This window comes from Microtus pennsylvanicus, chromosome 14 (assembly GCF_037038515.1).
Source record: "Microtus pennsylvanicus isolate mMicPen1 chromosome 14, mMicPen1.hap1, whole genome shotgun sequence".
NCBI classification, from domain to species: domain Eukaryota; kingdom Metazoa; phylum Chordata; class Mammalia; order Rodentia; family Cricetidae; genus Microtus; species Microtus pennsylvanicus.
Window position 1 is genome coordinate 53,977,080 of NC_134592.1, and position 22,086 is coordinate 53,999,165.

General features: G+C 39.6%; 1 protein-coding gene and 1 pseudogene across 1 annotated transcript in view; both read right to left on the minus strand.

The window, feature by feature from the left end:
• Ttc6 (tetratricopeptide repeat domain 6) overlaps positions 1 to 22,086 on the minus strand; it is a 140,635-nt gene that overhangs the window by 75,611 nt on the left and 42,938 nt on the right. Inside the window, exons 4-6 of the mRNA XM_075947685.1 lie at positions 21,853 to 21,983; positions 17,274 to 17,465; positions 6,353 to 6,488 (exon numbers count right to left, since the gene is read on the minus strand). Of these exons, the coding sequence (XP_075803800.1) occupies positions 6,353 to 6,488; positions 17,274 to 17,465; positions 21,853 to 21,983 (459 nt within the window). The remainder of the gene's footprint in view (positions 1 to 6,352; positions 6,489 to 17,273; positions 17,466 to 21,852; positions 21,984 to 22,086) is intronic.
• Positions 4,069 to 4,474, minus strand: LOC142834786 (MICOS complex subunit Mic10 pseudogene; annotated as a pseudogene).

Genomic DNA, 22,086 nt, shown 5'->3' on the forward strand with positions numbered 1-22,086 from the left:
AAGGAGTTCCTGGCCAAATACTAGAATTTTAGAAAGCTGTGGCCATCACTATGGCATTGCCTCATTTCACTACTAAAGACACTGGATTGTCCCTCATGATCATTTCATTAGATGCAGAAAAGGTCTTTGACAAGATCGAACACCCCTTCATAACAACCTTGGAAAGATTAAGGATACAATGGTTTTACCTAAACATGATAAAGGCAAATTACAGCAAGCCTATAGCCAACAACAAACCAAATGGAGAGAAACTGAAAGCAATAAGGAACAAAACAAAGCTGCCCACTCTCTCCATATCTAGTCAATACACTACTTGAAGTTTTAGCTGGAGCAACAAGACAACTGAAGTAAATGAAGGGGATAAGCTTGGAAAGGGAAAAGTCAAACTACTGTTATTTGCAGATGATATGATAATATACATAAGTGGCCCCAAAAAATCTACCAAGTAATTGCTGCAGCTATCTGATAAACACTTTCAGTAAAGTAACTAGATACAAGATTAACAACAACAAAAAAAAAAACAGTAGACCTCCTATACAAATTACAAATGGGTTGAGAAAGAAATCAGGAAAGCAACACCCTTCACAATAGCCACAAATAACATAAAATATCATGGGGTAAAACTAGCCAAGCAAAAGAAAGATCTGTATGATAAGAACTTCAAGTCTTTGAAAAAAGAAATTTAAAAAATTATCAGAATATGGAAAGCTCTCCCATGCTTATAGATCAGTAGGATTAACATAATAAAAAATCCATTCTACCAAATGAAATCTAAAGATTCAACACAATCTCCATCAAAATTCCATCACAGTTCTTTACAGACCTTGAAAAGACAATACTCAACTTTATATGGAAGACAAAAATCTCAGGATAACTAAAACAATCCTGAACAATGAAAGAACTTCTGATTGCAAACTCTACCCAAAGTTATGGTAATAAAAACTGCATGGTATTGGCATAAAAACAGACAAATTGTTCAATGGAATTGAATCAAAGATCCAGATGTAAATACACACATAGATGGTCACCTGACTTTTGATAAAGAAGCCAGAAATACACAATGGAAAAAAAGAAAACATCTTCAACATGCTGTTCTAATTGGATGCCAGTGTGTAGAAAAATGCAACTAAATCCATAGCTATCACCCTGCACAAAACTTAAGACCAAGTGAACCAAAGACTTCAATATAAAACCACATACCTTTTTCTATCTCCCTCTCAAAGAGGCAGCTTCCGTCTCTACTTTCTCTCTCTCTCTCTCTCTCTCTCTCTCTCTCTCTCTCTCTCTCTCATTCTCTCTCTCTTTCTCTCTCCTTTTTTCCCTTCTCCTTTCCCCTTCAATAACCCACTAAATAAATAAACAACCTCAAAAAAAAACAGACATACTGAACGTAATAAAAGAAAAATGAGGAATAGCCTTGAACTCATTAGCACAAGAGACAATTTCCTGAACAGAATATCTATAGCTCAGGCACTAAGATTAGTAATCAATAAATGGGACTTCATGAAACTGAAAGGCTCTGCAAGGCAAAAATACCATCAATAAAACAAAACGACAACCTATAGAATGGGAAAGATTTTCACCAACTCCACATCTGACAAAGGTAGTGTGTATATATGTGTGTCTGTGTGTAGAACTTCATATATTTCACCAAAATAAATAAAGAATTCAAGAAACTAAACACAAAAAAAAACAATAATCCAATTTAAAAATGGTGTACAGATCTAAGCAGAGACTTCTCAATAGAGGAATTTCAAATGGTTGAGCAACACTTAAAGAAATGTTCAACGTCCTTAGCCATCAGGAAAATGCAAATCAAAGGACTTTGAGATCATACACATGTCATAGTAGCTAAGATTAAAAACACAAGTGACAGCTCATGCTGGAGAAGATGTGGAGCAACGGGAATACTCCTCCACTGCTGGTGGGAGTGCTGGAAATCATCATGGCAGTTCCTCAGAAAACTGGGAGTTGATCTACCTCAAGATCCAGCTATATTATACTTTTTATTTGGTAAATTCACATGCATTTTAATGAATAATGCAAAGATCCCTCCACCTTTACCCAACTGACCTTAAGGCAACATCTTAAAAATTATAATATGCTCTCATACATACAATGCTAACAATTATTCAATCAAGATATAGTATCATAAAGATCACTCATCTTTTACTCTGGTGAGACATTCATTGGAAACCAGACTCTGGAGCCCTAGAAATCAACAATGGGTTCTACAGCCTCACAATTCATCATTGTGAGGAATACTACATAATAGGAAAGCTTACAGGTAAAATGGCAAACAAGAGTCTACCTCAGTGTGATCTACTGAAGGAAAGGCAAAAAAAAAGAAAAAATAAAGAGACTTTATTCTATTTTTATTTATTCTATTATTTAAGAGAAAAAAATAAAGAACTTCAGAAATCTACAAAAGTGGCAATACCCCCCCCCCACACACACACAAAACAACAAAAAAAAAAACAGACACATAATTATAGAGAACTCTGAGCCAGCAATGGGGTGACGCCTGAAGATACCCAGCCCAAGCCCAGTTCAGTCAGCAGATCAGAGCAGGGTACTGGACCCAGAAGCTGGGTACACAGGCAGGCAGGTATTTCTAGACTGTGCCAAGCTAAAAGTTAAAACTAACCAACACAATGTGCAATATTTTGCTTAAAACATTATAGCCAAAGTTCTTGGAATATATTTTTTTATAAAGTTACTTTTTTTATTACAACACTGATTGGCCAATAGCTTAGGCTTCTTATTAACTAACTCTTACATCTTAAATTAACCCATTTCTATTAATATGTATATCACCAAGAGGTTGTGGCTTACTGGTAAGATTCAGGGGCACCTGCCTCCTTCAGCAACTATATGGCATCTCTTTGACTCCACCTACTCTCTCTATATCTCTGTTCAGATTTCCTGCCTACCTTTACTCTACTCAGCCATGGGCTGCAACAGCTTCTTTAATAACCATATAATAAATAATAATAAAACATATTCATAGCATACAGAGGGGAATCCCACATCATCTCCCCTTTTCTTTCCAAATAAAAAGGAAGGTTTTAACTTTAACATAGTAAAATTACATATAACAAAACAGGTATCAAGTAAGAATTATAGTTACAATATTTATATCTATTGTATCTTTTATCATAACTAAGGAAAACTATAACTATCTGTCTTCAACTCCATCAAAGACTCTCTCTTCAACTCCAACAAAAGTCTTCATCTAAGTAAACAGGAACTGCATTGTAAGCAACTTACAAAACTCTAGAATTGACAGAGACATCTTGCTGCCTGGACAGTCACCCAAAGTTCTTCTGTAATGCTGGGGAACCCATCTTCAGCCTATAGGCCCATAATATCTGGCAGGCTTCTCCATGAAGCAGGAAATTTGAAGATCTGATTTGCCTTGTAATGGCAAAGCTCATCAGATGCTTTAATCTGTGTCCTGCAAAATGTCTGGCAGTTCTCTTATAGAGCAGGAACCCTGAAGGACTGTATCACCTTTTGGCAAGTTCAACAGTCATTTTTCTATGGGTCCTGCTTGTCCAGTTCATACAGCATACAGTCAAGCAGTCCAGGCAAGATTTATGTTACCATTTCTTTATGATCCTCAGGCAAGCAGTTGCTGAACTGTATAGTAGTCACCTGTGGATATTTTTCTATTTTCCTTCTTTCATTTTTTAAATCATGGTCTCAAGCTGGCCTCAAATTATTTCTGTAGCAGAATATAGTCCTAACCCCAACAGTGCAGACTCTGAATGTCCCTATCAGATTGCAGAGAATCCCCCCCCCCACTCATGTTGTTCTGAGAATTTTATCATAAAATTCTGTTGGTTTCACTGAATTATTTTTCTGTACTGATTGATGCAATCATGCAATTTTTCTTCATTATGGACTATGATACAACCTTAAATATGGAATTACCCTTTTATCCCATGTCATATAATTCCTTGTGTGTATATTTCAATTCTATGTCCTTAATACCAAAAATTAGGAAGTGTTCCTTCTCTTTGGGGAAGGGATTTTACAGAACTAGTGTCAGTTTTTTCTTTTCTTTTTTTTTTTTTCGGCTTCCCACTTTTAATTTATTTAAGATCACCTCCTTACAATTTCCAAAGAGAAAATACAAAAGAAACAGACTTGGTTTCAAACACATGAACAGTAGCTGGAGTTGAAAGCATTGCTGAGGACACCGTCACAGGACGTCAGCGCACTCCAGGGCACTTCAGTATTCCTGAGGAATAAACATGGTTTCTCCTTCTTCCCGCTGGGATGTTCTCAGCATAAGTCACTGCTCTTTGACAAATTTTCCATGTAGAAGATACAGAGCCTGCAAGTCATGCTGACAGTTGGAGTAGGCCATCCCCAATCCCACGCCAGAACCAAAGGCTAATGGCCACATTCTTCTTTTAAAGAAGGTGAGTGAGAAAACAACTCCTAATCCAAAACCAGTACCTAGTTTCACCACTTAGTATAAATCTCTCCAGTAAATCCAGTAAATTACCAGAGTCTGGAAATGAGGAAAGAAGAGGGTGCTTCTTGATCATTCGATTTCCTTACTAGTTATGCTGCTGGTTGAAAGTTCTATCTCTCGTGTAGGGTTAGCTGCAGTTTTGTGGAAAGAGACTGCTCCATCTATTTGGAGATCTCATATTTATGTACATAGAGAGTAGCTTATGATGCTACCGCCACCACAATCTTTTGTTCTCCTCCAGGGTCTGCAGATGTTTTCGTTTCTAATGTTAATTTGTGGCTTTCTTTCCTTGTTTTTCCTAGAGATTTTCGCTTATTTTACCTCGTCAAAGAATGTACTTTCCTTGGCTGCTCTGATCTGCTGCTTTCGACTCCACTGAGTTCTGCTCCTTGTTACTTCTTCTTTCTGCCTCCTCTAGGTCTCTTTGTACTTCTTTTCCTTGACTATTGAGGTAGGAGCTTAAATTACTGACTTGGAATTTTCTCTTTTCTATTGTACTATGTACTGCTATAAAATTTTTCTTCTCTGCCTTCTTTGGGTTACCTCCCACAGTCTTTGACACGATAGATTTTCATCAGGTCAGTAGATTTTAAGATTCCCAAAATGTTCTCTTTAATCATAGATTAAATATAAATTTAATCAGAGATTAAACCAGTGTTGTTTGCTGAACCTTTTATACCTTTTACTGATTATCTAGATGTTGCAGTCAGATGTTGGAAATAAAATATTTTGAAATAGTGAAGTGCAATCATAGAACTCCTCATTTCTCTTGTCACTTCTGTGACTGAGAATTTTTTCACATATCTTACAGTTTTACATTGGCTACATAAACAGTTTGCCATGACTGTGTCCTGGTGTATCTACACTCTGCCTGTGATTCTGTCTCTGATAACTTGCCAGGTTTGGGAGTTCACTATCTGATACAAATACAGCCACTAGCTCCTTGTTTGATTAGTGTCTACATGATAGCTTTTTAAATTTTCTAATATAAATCAAACCATCTCATACTTTTAGCATATTTTTATAGAAACTACATAGTTGGGCTATGTTTATTTGCTTTTTAACACTTTCTGACATTCTCCGTCATTGAGTATATTTAGAGGATTTGCATTTAATTAAGGACCATTATATTTACATTATTTTTTTTATTCTCTAGTTTCCTTTTGTCTCTCTGTTTTCTATTCTTCCTTGTCTTTGAGTTACTTGGACCTATTTGGAATTCTGCTCTTATTTTCTAGTGTTTTTGAGTATATCTCTTTGTGAGTATTTAATTTATTTGATCCTGGTATAATATAGCAATAACATCTAATAGTCTACTGGTATCTTCACCCTCCCACAACTACAGAAGAAAAGCTACTGAAATATTTTTGTCTTTTCCAGCTACGTATCTTTTTAAAGTCAGAATTTTTCTCATGTATTCTAACCAAACAAACAAACAAAAAATATGCAGAATTTATGAGAATCCAATATATGAAGATATTTGACAAGTGAGTAAATTTAGGAACAAATCCTAGTTTTCTCCATATACTTAGGTGTTGGAGATTGTAATGAAAGGAAGCATGGCAGTGTGTGGCTGTAATCCCAGCACTCAGGAGACCGAGGCAGAAGGATCACCAGCTAGAAGCAGCCTAACCTGGCCTACACAGCCAGACAACACTGCAAGGAAAAAGGCAGCCGTGACTTTATAAACATGCCCTGTGGAATCACATTTAACACTCGTGGTTTTACCATTTTAATGTTCAAAAATACAGTTCACATTCACAATATAAAAGTCCTCAAGAACGTTCAAGAATACCAACAGAGTACAGACCAAAAAGTTTAAGAACACATGAGGTAGAGAAACCTCGTATTAAAGGGAATTCTTACTTCTTCTCCTGAGAGCCGCAGGTCTGGTTGGTGAGCTTGCCATTGACTTGTCTGCACCAATTCAGGGAATTCCTCTGGTGGGACTGGAGGAATGCTGCTAAATTTCTCTTTCTCAACAGGAAGACCATACAATATTCTATAATGTGACAGAAATAATAAATTTGTTTTTAAAGTTATTGATAAAGCAAAAAAGGAACACCCTCTTTCCACTTATCTCTGCTTAAAGAAATGTACTGATATTTAATATCTGCACCAAGCAGATCATAGAGAAGTAAATTCAAATTTTTAAAAATATGGCTCTAAACACAATTGATTTGTAATCTTTGTGATGCATTTGATTCATTACATGGGGTGGAAGCTCACTTTCTAAATATGAAACAACAACAACAAAAAAATAAAACCTTATTCGGGGGCTAGAGAGATGGTTCAGTGGTTAAGAATACTGGCTGCTCTCCCAAAGTTCAATTCCTAGAACCTACATAGCAGCTCTTTCAAGGGGTCCAAAAATCTCTTCTGGTCTCTGCAAGCACCAGGTATAATGTGGTTTATAGACATACACACAGGCAAAACATCCATATACAAAAATAAATAAATTTTAAAACCTTATTTCTAGCTTTCTTCTCCACTCCAAATCCACAGTCAAACAGAATTTCTTAGACTGGGGTCAAAACACCGACCTAAGTAGAACTGCCAATGCACTGTAGTTTTCCCTTTTGGCTTAGATCTTGCCAAGTTGAAAATGTTTAGCATCACATTTCCCTCCATAGACCACACAGGCTTATAGCTAAGAATGGGTAGCATACAGGCATTATTTAGTATAAAACAAAGTTTGAGAGCAGAGGTAATCAATAATAAATGACTTAAGAGACTTCTTAATAGTTAATGCTCTATTGTCAGCATGCTGTAATAAGTATAAAATAAACATAAATCAGGCTTGGTCGGATTCCAGCAGTGTCAATCACACGTGATTGACACACTCTGATTTCCTAACATTCCACTAAAGGCACCTATAATAGCTTCGTGAGTTACCAGCTGTCAAGGCTAAACATACACAAACCCAACTGACTTGCCATCTCATAATATTCTGAACTCTCAGAGCCCAACTTCTGGGGAAAGTCACCTTTTACCTGTCTTTAGTCAAATATCTGGATTCAAAGAGAAATTACAAGCAGCTCCCAGCAAGCTGCATACACAGAAAGTCAGTCCTCCTGATGGTGGTGAGGACGGCGAGGTGAGAACTCTCCTGCCGCTGGGGTGTCCTAGATGTGACCTAGGACCTCTCTCCAGGTGTGCTCACACACGTACCATGCAGAACAAAGGAGGTTCTGAGGTTTCTGTTGCAAGCACAGTCAAGACACACCGAGTTCTTCCACAGTAGTGTTCCAAAGTTACTGCTTTTGTTTGATTTCATTTTTATTTTACCAGGGAGGATAACAAGTAAGACTAAAAATCTGGGACAAAGACACGTGATTCCCTGACTCTTAACTAAGGGGCCGTGTTAGCAGAATGGGTTTTGGGTTCTCAGCTTTCCTGAGACAGGAGGAGTGGTTCCCCTGGCAGCCAGTTCAGTTGCAGTGTGGGTATTTCTGCACGTCTTCCCAGGTGAATGCCCATTTGTTTCAACCCTTCCACTAATCGGCACTTGCTCAATTCCTCAATTCCATCTTGCTTCAAACAGCTAAAAGTATTTCTGTTTTCTGCAACTCAGTCCTGACCGGTAGGTCTGGAAAATAACAGGCTCGGGTCTAGAGACTAAGAAAATGAGCCTGGAGTAGAAATACATCCAACCGTGGAGGGAAGGTGACGATGGTCAGGGGCAGGGTGACATAAAGCGCTTACAGCACTGCCGTTCTTCTCCTCAGCTGGGAGTCATAAACAGGGTGGCAACCGTCATTTACATGGACTGTCAGTTTCCAAAGGCACAATTAATTGTTATGTGTTAGTTGGTCAAAAGAATATGGAAGGTGTCGCTGGCATTCCACAGTGCCAGCTTTGGCAGACATGCCCAGAGCCTTAGTGGAATGGCCATCCAAGGTTATGTTAGCAACAGTTCCCACATGACAGAGGTGAATCAACTATTTGTAATTTTCTCTCTTCATTTTCCATGAGCCCTTATTTTGAGAGAAGAGAATTCAACCTTCCTCAAGTTCTCATCTTTGGGAAATATCACCATTTTCTGAGTTCAGACCGAAAGTCTCCTGATCTCCAACCGTGCCCTCACTTCCAACGGCAGCTGCCCATTCTGCTCATTCGCTCCAGTGCCTCTCCTGACCATCACAGCTCCTCATCTGACTCCCGTGCTATCATCTTTTCTGGCTCTTTACCTCCAGACTCTCCCTCCTCCAGTTCCTGTTACAGACCCATGGCAGACTTTGAGTCAATCACTTCCTCTCCAAATGCTCCAATGATTAACTTACAACGGGGCCTCAACTATAGCACCTTGCAGGCAGGCTCCTCCAAACGCTGGAGTCCACTGACCATGCCAATCCTACTTCACTCCCGCAATGCGCCATTCGATCCATATATACTATTAAAAGGTGAACTAGGTACTGGAGACCGAGTACCACGTATAGAGCACCACTGGAGCAGCCAAGCCAACACACAATTGTAGGACCCCGAGGCTCTGGAAATGGGAACGAGCAAGAGCTAGAAACTTGAACTCTTTTTCCAAGACCTGTACAACTCTCCCCCAACCCAGACAAAACTCACCTTTGTCTCCTTAAACTTCCTACTGTGTTTGATCTGCTCTTTCATTATAGAATATACTCCATCGTGCCTTGTGTATTTATCTCATAGGAAAAGAGCATGAGGCTGGGGAGATGACTGCACTAACTGTCCATTTCCCAAGGGCTTAGATGTAGTAGTCATGATGGAGATGGTGAACTTTGGCTAAGTAAAAAGGGCCTTACAGAATGGGGGGTGGGGTCCTGAAAACCAGAGCCCAGCATGGGCTGTTGGAGTAGATCCACGGGGACTCCCTAACTGTCACAAACATCTTATATGTACTTGGTAGAGATGCACCTAATGGATGGGAGACTAGGGATGTGAACCCAGTGATCCATGGTTTCACCATCCCCGCAGCTGATTCTGGTACCGTTTGAGAGCCTCTGATTATCACTAGCCTTTCTAAAACAGCTCGATCATACAATACCCTGAGTGACCATCAAGTCTACATCGTCCAGCCCTTCTCTGGAAATTCTGATTCAGTAGGTTTGAGAATTAATATACTGACCAAGCACACCAAATGGTCTTTATGCTTAAGCAAGTCTAAACATGGGCTGGAGAGATGGATCAACGGTTAAGAGTACTGGCTGTTCTTTCAGAGGTCCTGAATTCAATCCCCAGCAACCACTTGGTGGTTCACAACCATATGGGATAATAATGCCCAGATGCCCTCTTCAGTTTAATACTCTCTTCTGTCAGGCAGACATATATGCAAATAGAGCAATCAAATGTATAAATAAAGAAATCTTTTTTTTAAAAAAAAGGGAAAGAAAGTTCAACTATCACTGATACTGTGAGAAGACTGAGACTCTGCAATGAGGCTGTAGCCTGGATTCTAATCCTAAATTGGCCACTTGCTATTATGTTGGTGCTATGGTTTGAATATGATTTGTATTCACCAAAACTCACACTGAGTCTTGTTCCCAAAAGTAGCAATGTTAAGAAGTAGGGACTAACGAGAAGCATTTGTGTCATAAGGCTACAGCTCTGTTGAATGAATCAATGCCTTGTTATAGGAGTAAGTTGGCTCTGGTGGATGGGAATTCATCTTCGATTTTTCTCATGAGTTGCAGAAGCGTGTGTCTCTGACCAGATGCAGCTGACCACTCTAGAACATCTAAGACTCCAGTACAAATCTGGCTACTTGGTTGGTTTTTGATAAATTACCTAATCTTGAGCGTTCTGTTAGACCAACACCAAATAGACCGACACCAATACCTTCCCTTCCTCAATCTGTTCCCTCATTTGTAAACGGCAACACTGGCTGGTTCTTATATCCACAGCTTAGGAATAATATATGCAGTGGGTGTTTCGAATCATACATGTTCAGTAAATGGCTGAAATTTTAATCCCTATTATTACAATCAAGGAAGAGGCTAAAGGAGAAAAACAAGCCCATCTCTCTAAAAGTAAAAGCTACACCTTTTTCAGAGTCGACACCAATCTACCGTCACAGTCAGTAGTATCAGTCTACTGTCAACCAGGGTAAGAAACACGTTTCTTACTGTGAGTTGCCGCCAGAGATCAGAGGACATGTGACCTGGAGTGAGAGAACGCTTCTCTAGGTTGTCTATAAGCACCAGTGAACCAAAGCCTAGGAGCCATGGCAGTTTCTCTCTCTGGCAGCCTCTTCTGCCTTAGGAGGACCCTAGGGAGAGGAGCTCGACAATCACAGCAGCTTCACTCTCTTTTCCTTAGAAAGTGGACCTTGCTACAAGGCACAAAATCCGAGGGAAAGCTCTCAGGAACATACCATCACCTTCTGGTGATTCACAAAATATGTGCATAGGAAAACTAAAGAAGTTTGCTTTCGAAAAGTTTAGCAAGGTACCATGTATATGCAATAGGCTGTTCTATATTCCATTTTCAAAATATTCATAGTTAAACACAAAACTTTTACATCCCACTTATAGGATCTCGTTCCACAATCTGTAAGACTGCAACTTATAGAGATTGTTTTTTAAAAAAAATTCCTAGGACTGGAGAAACTTTCCAAGCCAACTTCTTAGATGCTAACCTACACACAAGTTTCTTTATCCTTGTGTAATTTTTCTTTAAAATCTGCAGCAGAGGCAGATGAATAATCTGCATGCTTTTTTGAAAGCAACGAATACAATATCAAAAATTATGAGCCTATAGAAAAATATATTTGTAACTATTCAGATTTTTATTTTTGTAAAATGTGATGGGGGTTTTACTGTGGAACCACTGAAAGTTCGTTGCTACATGCAAACAGTGACATCTGGTGGAATGAGACTGTTTTACTTTTTTAAAAAAATACAGCTTTTCCAAATACATTAAAGTTAGAAAGTTATGGGGAAAGATTACAAATCATTTATTTTCATGTATTTCCATTTAAGAACAAAAATACAATCTTAGAACATCTTATTAAATACTAATATGTACAGTGAAATGGCTTTTGTCATCACCCCTCTGTGTGGTGATAGAAACACACGAGAGATGGGGCTCCACAGCTAAGAGCGCTTGCAGCTCCTCCACCGTTCCCAATTTTATCTTCAGTACCCACACAGTGATTCACAACACTATTAACTCCAGTTCAAAGGGATGGGACACACTCTCCTGGCCTCCGTGAACATCAGGCATGGGCACAATGTCTAGCGCAGACATACAGGACTCTCTGATATAATACCTCGGGTTATTGCCTAGATCACACAGCAAGGTGGTCAAGAGGAGAATACCACGAGGTCAGGAAGAGGCTGACTACTGAGAAGTGACAGATAATAAGAATGAGGTCCCTGATACCCAGGCTGGGAGGAAATAAAGAGAAAGAGGCAAAGCCCATGACGAATGGAGTACAACAGATCACAGACGATGGTACCCTACAGCTGGCAACAGAAAGCTTTAGCATGAGATGAGGGCACATTCTAGTGGGCAGGAAAGTGCAGTGAGTGATGGGGAATTACAGAGAAAACAGACAACGTTCAGAAACTCCAAAGCTTTATGGACTTGCAGAATTAGCATAAGGAAGTCCTTCACAGTTAGTCATGCCCTCTCTCTAGATTCCTGGAAGGGCACAGGCACTGGTCAAGTCATGTAGTAAGAAACAATCCCCCACAACACTTTGAGCAAAGACTCTGATTCCAAACCTAGATGGCAATAAAACACATGCGAGCTACGAAGGGTGAGTGAGCAGGTGTCTACCTATGCAGCCAGGGACTGACAACAGGGGGAGAATAGGTACTCAGGACAAAGCATAAAGAGATGCAGCAGAGACCAGAGTGAGATTCGGGGTCGCCTGAGCCTGCATCCTAACCAGCTGTGTGCATATGAACCCGTTTCCTAAATGCCATGCTGCAATTTCTTCATTTGCAAAATTAAATATTTCATAGACTAAGTCCTTGTTTGTATGAACAACTCTCTTTGGTCTCTGTTACATAATTTGTTTTTTCTTACCAAATATCACTACTTTCCTTGAAGGAGTTGGAAAAACTTCCATGTACACTCGTTCTTCATATACCTGATTTGTAAGTTGTACAATGTAGAGATAATAATGCCGAGATAATTATACACCTGTCTCGGCACAGGACATTTCATACCTCTTCCAAGGAGAAGCAGCTTTCAAAATAATGCAGTGCAAGGGGTGAAGTAGCCTAGGCAGTGCTGGAGAGCTCACCCTGGTGGTGAGGACAGGAAAGGTGACTAGCAGACTAATGGTCTAGGAGGTCCTTCTGCCCATGTGTTGCTTTCATTGGTTAATGAATAAAGAAACTGCCTTGGCCTAGTTGAAAGGGCAGAACTTAGGGAGGCAGGGAAGACAGAACTGAATGCTGGGAGGAAGAAAGGCAGAGTAGGAGACAGACGCTATAAAGCTGCCACCAGAGTCAGACATGTTGAATCTTTGCCGGGAAGCCACTGCCATGTGGTGATATACAGATTAATCAAAACGGGTTAAATCAATATGTAAGAGTTAGCCAATAAGAAGCTAGAGCTAATGGGTCAAGTAGTGATTTAATTAATACAGTTTCTGCGTGGTTATTTTGGGGTTAAGCTAGCCAGGCAGATAAATAAGCAGCTGCCTTCCCTTGCAACAGACTAACCCTGCAACTACCAAGAGCCAGAACCAAGGCTAAGAGGTGGCCCACCCCAATATACACCCCATCTATGATCTGCAGACCAGACCTGCAGAGCCAAAGCTGCAGGATCTCCAGGACACAAGGCAACAACAGGATATCCAAGAAGAAAACCAGTGAGGGCCCAGCATCAATGGTGTGGTAGAAACCAGAGGCCTTGAACCAGACCAATGACTCTTTGTAATGAACACTATGTCACACAATAGCATCCATGGCAAGATATTTCCTTTTTTCACTCTCTATTAAATTTTATTTTGTGGGGAGAGGGATATAGGGGTAAGATACATGATGTGAAAGATGCAAAGAATAAATAAAAAGGAATGTTTAAGAAAGAAAGAAAAAAGAGGATAAGTCAAAAAAAATTGGAAGAAATGAGTAAATCCCTTAAAGGCCAAGGAAAACCAAACAGTTAAATAAACCAATAAAATCTTAAAGACATTAAAATAGAAATAGAAGCAATAAAGAAAACACATACTAAGTCAGGCTTGGTGGCACACACCTTTAATCCTAACACTTGGGCAGCAGTGGAAGGTGGATCTCTGAGTTCAAGGCCAGCCTGATCTATAATGCGAATTTCAGGACAGCTAGGGCCATTACACAGAGAAACCAAGTCTTGGGGAACAAAAAAAAGGAAGGAAGAGAGGGAGGGAACGAGGGAGGGAGGAAGGGAGAGAAGAAAGGAGAAAGGAAGGAAAAAAGAAGAAAGACGAAAAAGAAAAAAATCAATGAAGTGATTCCCAATGATATTTTATTTACTATACTCATAGATGGGTGCCTAGGCCAATAGCCATCAGAGAGGCTTCCAGGCTTCCTCTGGCAGCTGATCAGAGCAGATTCAGAGACTCACACCCAAACATTAGGCAAGAACTCAGGTGGAACACCTTAGAAGAATGGGAGAAAGAATTGTAGAAGCCACAGGGGTCAAGGACACAAGATCATGGCTGACAAAATCAACTAAGCAAGGCTCGTAGAAGCTCACCAAGACTGAAGTGGCAATCATCAAGCCTAAACGGATCTTTGCTAGATCCTTTGCATACATGTTGTAGCTGTTTAGCTTGGAATTTTTGTGGGTCTCTTAGCTGTAGGAATAGGGGTATCTCTTGACTCTTTTGCCTGTTCTTTGGACCCTTTTCCTCCTACTTGGAGGCTTGATATAAGGGTTTGTTCTTAGTCTTATTGAATCTAATTATACTGTATTTGGTTGGTATCACTGGAAGGCCTGCTCTTATCTAGAGAGAAGTGGAGGAAGAGTGTATCTAGGGGTCCAGGAAAGAGGGGATGGGGGTACTGGAAAGAATAGAGGAAGAGAAACTGAGGCAGGGAACTGGGAGGGGAGGCTGAAGTCAGTATGTATTGTATGAGAGAAGAATATAAATAAATAAATAAATAAACAAACAAACAAACAAATAAACAAACAAACGAGTGCAAATCCTTACCGTTCTATTAAAATAGTCTTGGTATTTACCATAAATAATAATAACTATGTGTAGAGTTAGCAAAGCACTAAGGCTTCATACCCACAAGTATTATTATGATTTAGAGTTAACTACTCTTATTACAGTAAAGCAAATCCACAGTCAGAGATGCTTGCTTTGTTTTCAGTTACCTTTCTCCAGAACTCTGGAAAAATTATACATTTCTCTGAACTTGTAGGCTTAGCAGACAGATATATTTTTGAAAAGGTTAAGCTATGTTTAGCAAGGTAATCCTCAACAGACGGATGCTAGAGAATTAAATATTCAGTACTTAAATTAACTTCTTATTTGGCACTTAAAAACAAATTGGCAAGAATTATCTTTATCAAACAGAGCATTTACTTACTCTCTTGGAAAAAGAAAAACTTAGAGCTGGAAAGAAAGCAGCATTGTTCCAGCAGTTTGCTGACTAACAAGAGCTGGAAGGACCCAAAACGATGGTTGGCCCCTAGAGTGTTAAAGGGAAAGCCTTGAAACTAGAGAATTTTTTTCAAGGATTCATTAGGGGATTGGACATTAGTGGCAATGAATGTGCATGTATGTATCAGGCCTGGGTTCAATCTTCAGTACCAAAGAAAAAGAAGGAAGTAGAACCCTAAAATTACTAGACCACACACACTCTGCATTTTGTATCTCCTTCTCCCCTCCCCCCAGCTTTAGGCTGCTTTTTTTTTTTTATCAGATGCACTAAAACAGTTTCCAAATTTCCAAACCCCATTGTGGTGGTTTGGATAGAAATGGCCCTCACAGACTCATGTTTTTGAATGTTTAGTTCATAGAGAGTGCCAATTTTAGGAGGTGTGGTCTTTTTGGAGTAGGTGTGGCTTGTTGGAGGAAGCATGTCACTAAGGGAGTGGACTTTGAGGTCTCCAAATCTAAGGTATGCTCAGTGTGGTACACAGTTACTTCTGTTGCCTCAGGATATAGATGCAGAACTCTAAGCAACCTCTCCAGTTCCATGTCTGCCTACATGCTGCCATATTTCCTGCCATGACAATATTGGGCTCTTTAGTCCATTTTATTGATTTATTTATAAGCTGTAGGTAAGCCCCAATTAAATAGTTTCCTTTATGGGGTTGCCCTGGTCATGGTGTTTCTTTACAGCAATAGAAACCCTAAGACACCCATACATTCATTTTAAAAAATTACCCCTGACTTGATAAAACATGTATATTGTGATTGGCACATTAGTACTGAAAATACATTGCTTCAATTAAAAATTAAGTATGATAATGGCTTGAATTCTTTCTTTCAAGGAGTCAAATTAAACTTCGTTATGGTTGCTGAACGCTAAGAAAATGGGCCAGGCAGTGGTGGTGCGCTTGCCTTTAATCCCAGCAGAGGCAGGCAAGGCCAGCATGGTCTACAAAGCAAGTTTCAGGTTAGCTAAGGCGGTTACACAGAGAAACCCTGTCTCCCCACCGAAAAAAAAGAATGAGTTTTAAACTGTAAAAGAATATATACAGTGCTCCAATTTATACTCAAAGCCAATCAGAACAAAGGGGTTCAGAATATACTATGAAGAGTAGTAAGCCTTAGTAATTCAGAAGTACAGTCAGAAGTGATCTTTGGAAATCTTATTCTTGAATATCTTGAATAAACTCTAATTTTAAAACGTTCCCATTTAATTTAATATTTATTATTAGGCAGGTAATGGACTTTTTTCTGAGTCCTCCCAATCTTCTGAAAGGTTGAGACTAGAGCACCTGTCAATGGTGGACAGGAGACACACTCCATGGAAGTGAAAGCTCACATTTTGGGTATGAGGAGAATAGGGTGATAAAAGATTTTTCTTTATATGCATGAGAATAGGAAGGAAAACATATAATACTAAAGTAGATATCAATATATCTGGGGTCTGGGATGTTAAAATTTAATTGGGGGGCTGATTAGAACAAATAGGTCAAGTACGATGGCAGAACTGGGTTAGACATTCCTGGGTTCCATTCAGTACTCAGAGATAACTTCAGTAAACTTCTTCATGACTAAAATGGAAATTACGACTTCTCCCTTAACAGTTGAAAATTCAAATAGAAAACATGCAAAAACAGGTAACACCAAGTTTGGAATATTTTTGCTACTAAGCAAATATTATCTCTTTCCCTTCCTCTCCTCTTCTGAGAATGTTGCAGATCATGTACCAGTCACAGAACAATCTGTGAATTCCAATGGAAGAGAAACCATAGCCCTGTATACTATCCATGATCAAAATGTGACAGTGGACTCCAGTTCAAACATATGCTTGTGTTCTCATCCCCAAACTGTGATTCTTTTAGCTGCATAAAATGAGATGAAGGGCTTAACTTTCATGTGCCTCCGTTTCCACATCTGTACCCCAGGTTGGTCATAAAGTAAAGAAAACAATTAATGAAACAAAGACAGACAGATGCTTGTGAAACTAGGTTCATCAATCAAATTGATAAATTACTGCTAAGGGTGAGTGATGTGGCTCTTGGTGTTCTTGAGTTGAAAACTTAATTTCCAATAAAACCATTGAAGGTAGGACCTATAAGGCTACATCATGATGGCTCTGGCATCAGTGGATTAATTAGAAGGCTTTCTCTCTTGCATTCTCTCCCTCTCTGTAAATATTCTTGACAGATTAAAACAAAATAACCAGAAAATGCTTACCTATCTCGCTGTTCATCTAAGCAGCAATCATCTAAGAGTGACGTTCCCAGTAGCCCAAGCATGGCCTTGTGACCTGTTCTGTTTGGGGTGTGGTACGCTCGAGAAGCCAGGCGCAGATTCACAGGCAGCTCCGCAGCTGGGACTGTGGTGCACAGGTTATGGAGATGAGGAACTGGATGGGCCTGTGGGATTCTGTAAGAGGAAAGAAAGTGAGCTTCTTTCATCATTTAATGGGTGTTAGATAAATACATTGATACTGGCAGTTCAGTTCGGGCTCTAAAACAGTGAAATGTTGGGATCAGACACAAAACTATAATCATGGCTTATGATAAATCTAATACTGCAGTTTTTGGGAAATGCTCAGAGCTTCAAATTCATAGCAACCAACACCAGGCAACGAACAGGTCTAAAGCAAACGCATTCCTCCAGTGGTCTCTCCTCAGTCTAGGGTTCCTAAAGAAAAGATGGAAGAATACCCATACTATAGAAGTTCATCTGTGGAACATGGACACTGTGTCTTCAGGTATTACATCCCTTCCCACTCCCAAAAATGTGCCTCTCTCTTGCAAAGAAGTCATGATGACCTGATTCCTTGATGCTGCATGCCACCTGCCATCCAATTATCCCTTTAAGCATCCTAGTGTGTGCCAGGCTGTGTGCAGGTGCTCTACACATTCTAACCCTCATAGATCTGTACCAGAGAGATCACCCTTTCTCTTTCTTTCTTTCTCTGGAGCAGGCCTAGCTTGCCTAGATCACCAAATTAGCAGTTCCTGGGATCCAAGTGCCTTATTGCTCTCTGTAAACCCAATGCCTTTCCGATTAATTCAGACTGAGAATTCCTGAGAAGTGTCCTTCATCTGATGCTATCCCACGCCAGCTCTCCACTCCGCTGGATCAAAGGAGCTTGCCATCCGTAAGCCGTGCTCTGCAAGACAGAGCCTGCGCCTCTTGAAACTCTTCATCCTCTCTGAGCTTTTCAGAGCACCCTCTAGCCCCAGATTTCCATCTTTCCCTCAATTCTGTTTTAATTTGAAGTCTTAAATTCCCCAGTTCGGTGTGCCTCCTAGGTTTGAACTTCTCTTTGAACACTGGCAAAATCCTCTCCAGAGGGATATTTTTCCCCTCTGCTGAATGCTCCAAATCTCATCCCTGCTATCACAATTAATTAGATTTCTCGTGCTCAAGAGACGAAATATTTGACATCTCTCCTTCACTTGCAAAACCAAAGCAAAGGAGAGGTCTGTCCCTTCTCTATTCATTACCAGCTCACTCCAGTCATGGTCCTCCTCAAAGACAAGACTTGACCAGGTGATCTGGGTCCCATGCTCTCTGTCTTTTCTCATTTGCAGATCCATCTTTGCTCCCTTTACTCGGCACAGCTGTTCTCTGTTGCTTACTACATCTGTCTGACATCTCTAAGTTTAACGGCATCCTTCCTGGCTTCCAGCACCCATGTTAAGAGTGTAGTTCTTGGATTGTGCTCCCTGCTTTTAAATACTTGTAAAGTTCTCATTTGACCATAGGTCTTGACTTAAGAAGAGTAAATGCATTTAGACCAGTTTCTTGCGTAACAGATGTCAACTGCTATCAGCTTGAAGGACATCACACAAAGACAGATTGCTGTCTGCCCTTCCGTTCATGTCTAAACATCCTTCAGACAATACCTTGATGACAGATGCCTCTGACAAGTTCTTTTTTTTTCTTTCCTTCACTTTCTGCTTTATTCCCTAGCCCCCTTGATTATGGAAGGGGGTCTGTATTTTATAAATCTCTCTCTCCATGCATTGTACTAGCCCTGGTTTGTTTGGGGTTTTTTTTTTTTTTGTCTGTTTCTTTGGTCCTTTCCCAGTGGCCAGTGCTGATCTATATACTGGCTCATGTGTCTAGAAAACACCAACTAGCAGCACAGTAGAAAGAATATAGATTTTGGAGTGGACAGGGGAAGGGGCAGAAGCTTAGTTCTTGAGCTTGCAAGTTATATTATCAATTTCTCTAAAAAACCTTTAGAAAAAAAGGATGGAATAAAATTTTTTGAGATTTTAAATTTATGATAACTGGGGATTTTTTAAAAAATAAAATGGATATTGGATATTCTAGGGCTTTAGAATTTCTCATTTTATTTTTACTGTTACTGAATTGCATATACAGCATTTAGCCTATAGCTAGGCATACATGTACATTATTCAACCACACACAAAGCAGTCTATAACTTTTCCAAAATAGCATAGAGTCCATAAGGACAGGGTATGATATTTGTGAACACTGTGAGGGAGGAGAAGAGGTACATCTGAAGTCAGCGAAATGTCTGAGATAGGAAACCTAACTGGGAGCGTGACAAGCAATGACCAGGAATGCAGGGCTATGGGTTCTCCCTTACTAGAAAACGGAGAGAAGGGGGGAAGTAGAGATGCAGGGGGGGAGGAGCAGGGAAAGGAACAGAAAGGTAAGCTCCCATGTCAAGCTTACTTGAGCCATCATCCTGTTTCAGACAGGTCCTGGCTAGTAGAGTGTGCCTCAGATTATGCCACTCATTGTGGTGTGTTGTTTGTTTTGTTTTGTTTTACTTTAAAAAAAAAAAAAGTATTGCCACTATCTGAATTCTGATGTTCCCGTCATTTTAACAGCACGGATTAGCAAACAAACCTTCCTTGGTATACTCAGCTAAACAGCAATATGCTGCAATGCGGAACTGAGTTCTCAGGGCAATCTCTGACTTTGTGCGTTAGTCACTGGTGAGAAAAGATAGATTGGCTAAACACAAAGGAGCAGTGTATTAAGGACTTTCAGCAATATTTTTCCAAGATTCTCTTGTATAAAATAAATTCTTTAAATGCCCTATATTTCTTCCCCCGGACTTCAGTCTAGTTTCTCTGTTATGAGGGTTTCTGAAAATTAGCTATCGTGAATTAAAATAACAAATATATATCAATAAGATCTGCAAATATTTTTGGCATTCTCAAGAAAGCCTTTGTGTTTTTACAGCACACTCTCTTTAAGCGGGACTATTTGTCATTCTTTGAAACGCTAAGACATTTAAAAAAAAAAAAAAAGACCCTGACTCTGTGTGTGGCCGCACTACTTTGCTTAATGCACTAAATGCAAAGATTTTTAGGGACAAAAAGAAAAATCAAGAAGTTTCTGCTTCATTGGTAATCTGACAGTAACTATTTATTGAAGGTAAAATACTTGTTGCCCGCTGTCACTGTTTGTTTTAATACATAATCTTGCTAACTAAATGAGCTTAAAGCAATGCAGATAAGCAATGGCATGCACAGGGTCACTTAGATGCCAATTTCACTGTTTCATCAGCTGGGGAATTCTCTACCCATGAATCTACTCTCAACTCCTAAATGGTGAGTAATGTCCATTTACAAAGTTCAAGCCAGCAGTTAAAGGAAAATCAAACAGGTCGTCTTCCATGGCCAGGCCTTCCCAGTTTCCTAAGCAACAACAAGAGCCAATAATTAAAGTTTCTTTAAACCTCCGTAAAGAGTTAGATGAAGGATATAATCTAGAATAAAGCAGCCCATAAAACGCCAGTGGTGAAATGAAGAGAAAACCAGTTTCAACAAGGATGAGTGGCAAGAGCTGAACTGTGATCTGAAGTGCCACCAGTCAAACTCAGGCTACATTCGTGTGTGGTAAGAAACCCCATTAAATGGGGTTGTTGTAGACTTTTGTCTCATTTTGCTTTGTTTGGACAATTTTTGCCTCATTGGTCTTTTGATTGTTGGTTTCTGTTTTTGTGAGGTGATGTGTGTGTGTGTGTGTTTCTTGTCTTTGTTTTGGGATTTGTTCATCTCTTCCTTTGTTTTTTAGAGAGAGAGAGAGAATATAAAATTGTGTGGGTAGAGAGGGAGAGGTGGGAAGGATCTGGGAACAAACTGAGGGACAGAAAAACATATACTGTATTTTAAAAATATACTGTATGATAATAAATTCTCAATAATAATGAAAGAAACCTCATTAAAGATACAGCGGGGACAGTGGAGAGGACATGAATGGACACTCGAGAGAAACTGAAACTACTAAGTTGATGAGCCTATGACCATGTCAAGTGAGGTCTTTCTTTTATCATGATAAAATTAAAGAATAAAGTATAGCAGTTAGTTAATCAAACCAAGACCAAATCCACGATCTCTACCACGCTTGATCCCAGGTTAGAGAACTACTCCTCAGAACCAGAAACAGGGAGTGTGGAGGATACACGTGCACCCCGACCAGGGAGCCTGCCACCAGTTCTTCCTTTGAGAAGTTTCCACCTGGATCTCTACACTACATGAGGAGACATTAAGTTTTCCTCCCAACAATACGTTTTCACATATCAAGCCACTTATCTCTGGATAAGTAAGGGGTGTGGGGGGCATGGAGACAGCTCAATAGCTAAGGGCACTTGGATCCCCAGAACCCACGCCATCTTTAACTCTAGTTCCAAGAGATCCAATGCCGTCTTCTGGCCCAGACACCAGGAATGCATTTGTTGCTCATACATGTATGCAAGCAAATACTCATACATGTAAAATAATAATAAATATTTAAAAAGAAAACAGAAAATATATAAACTTAAGGAAGTTACTTTTTAATTAGTTTTTTATCCTCCTGAGATTTTACAGTCTTTCTTGGTTTCAATGACTTAACAACTGATTTTCTTTTTTGTGATCCTTTGACTTCTCTTCCTCTGATTTGCAATAAATCTGGAGATCTCACCTTTAAAAACACAGAAGGCATGCCATTAAGGAAAACCAGAATATGAAGAGTTAGAGCTTTCTCTCATATTTAATACTATGTCTCCTACATAAACTCCCGGTTT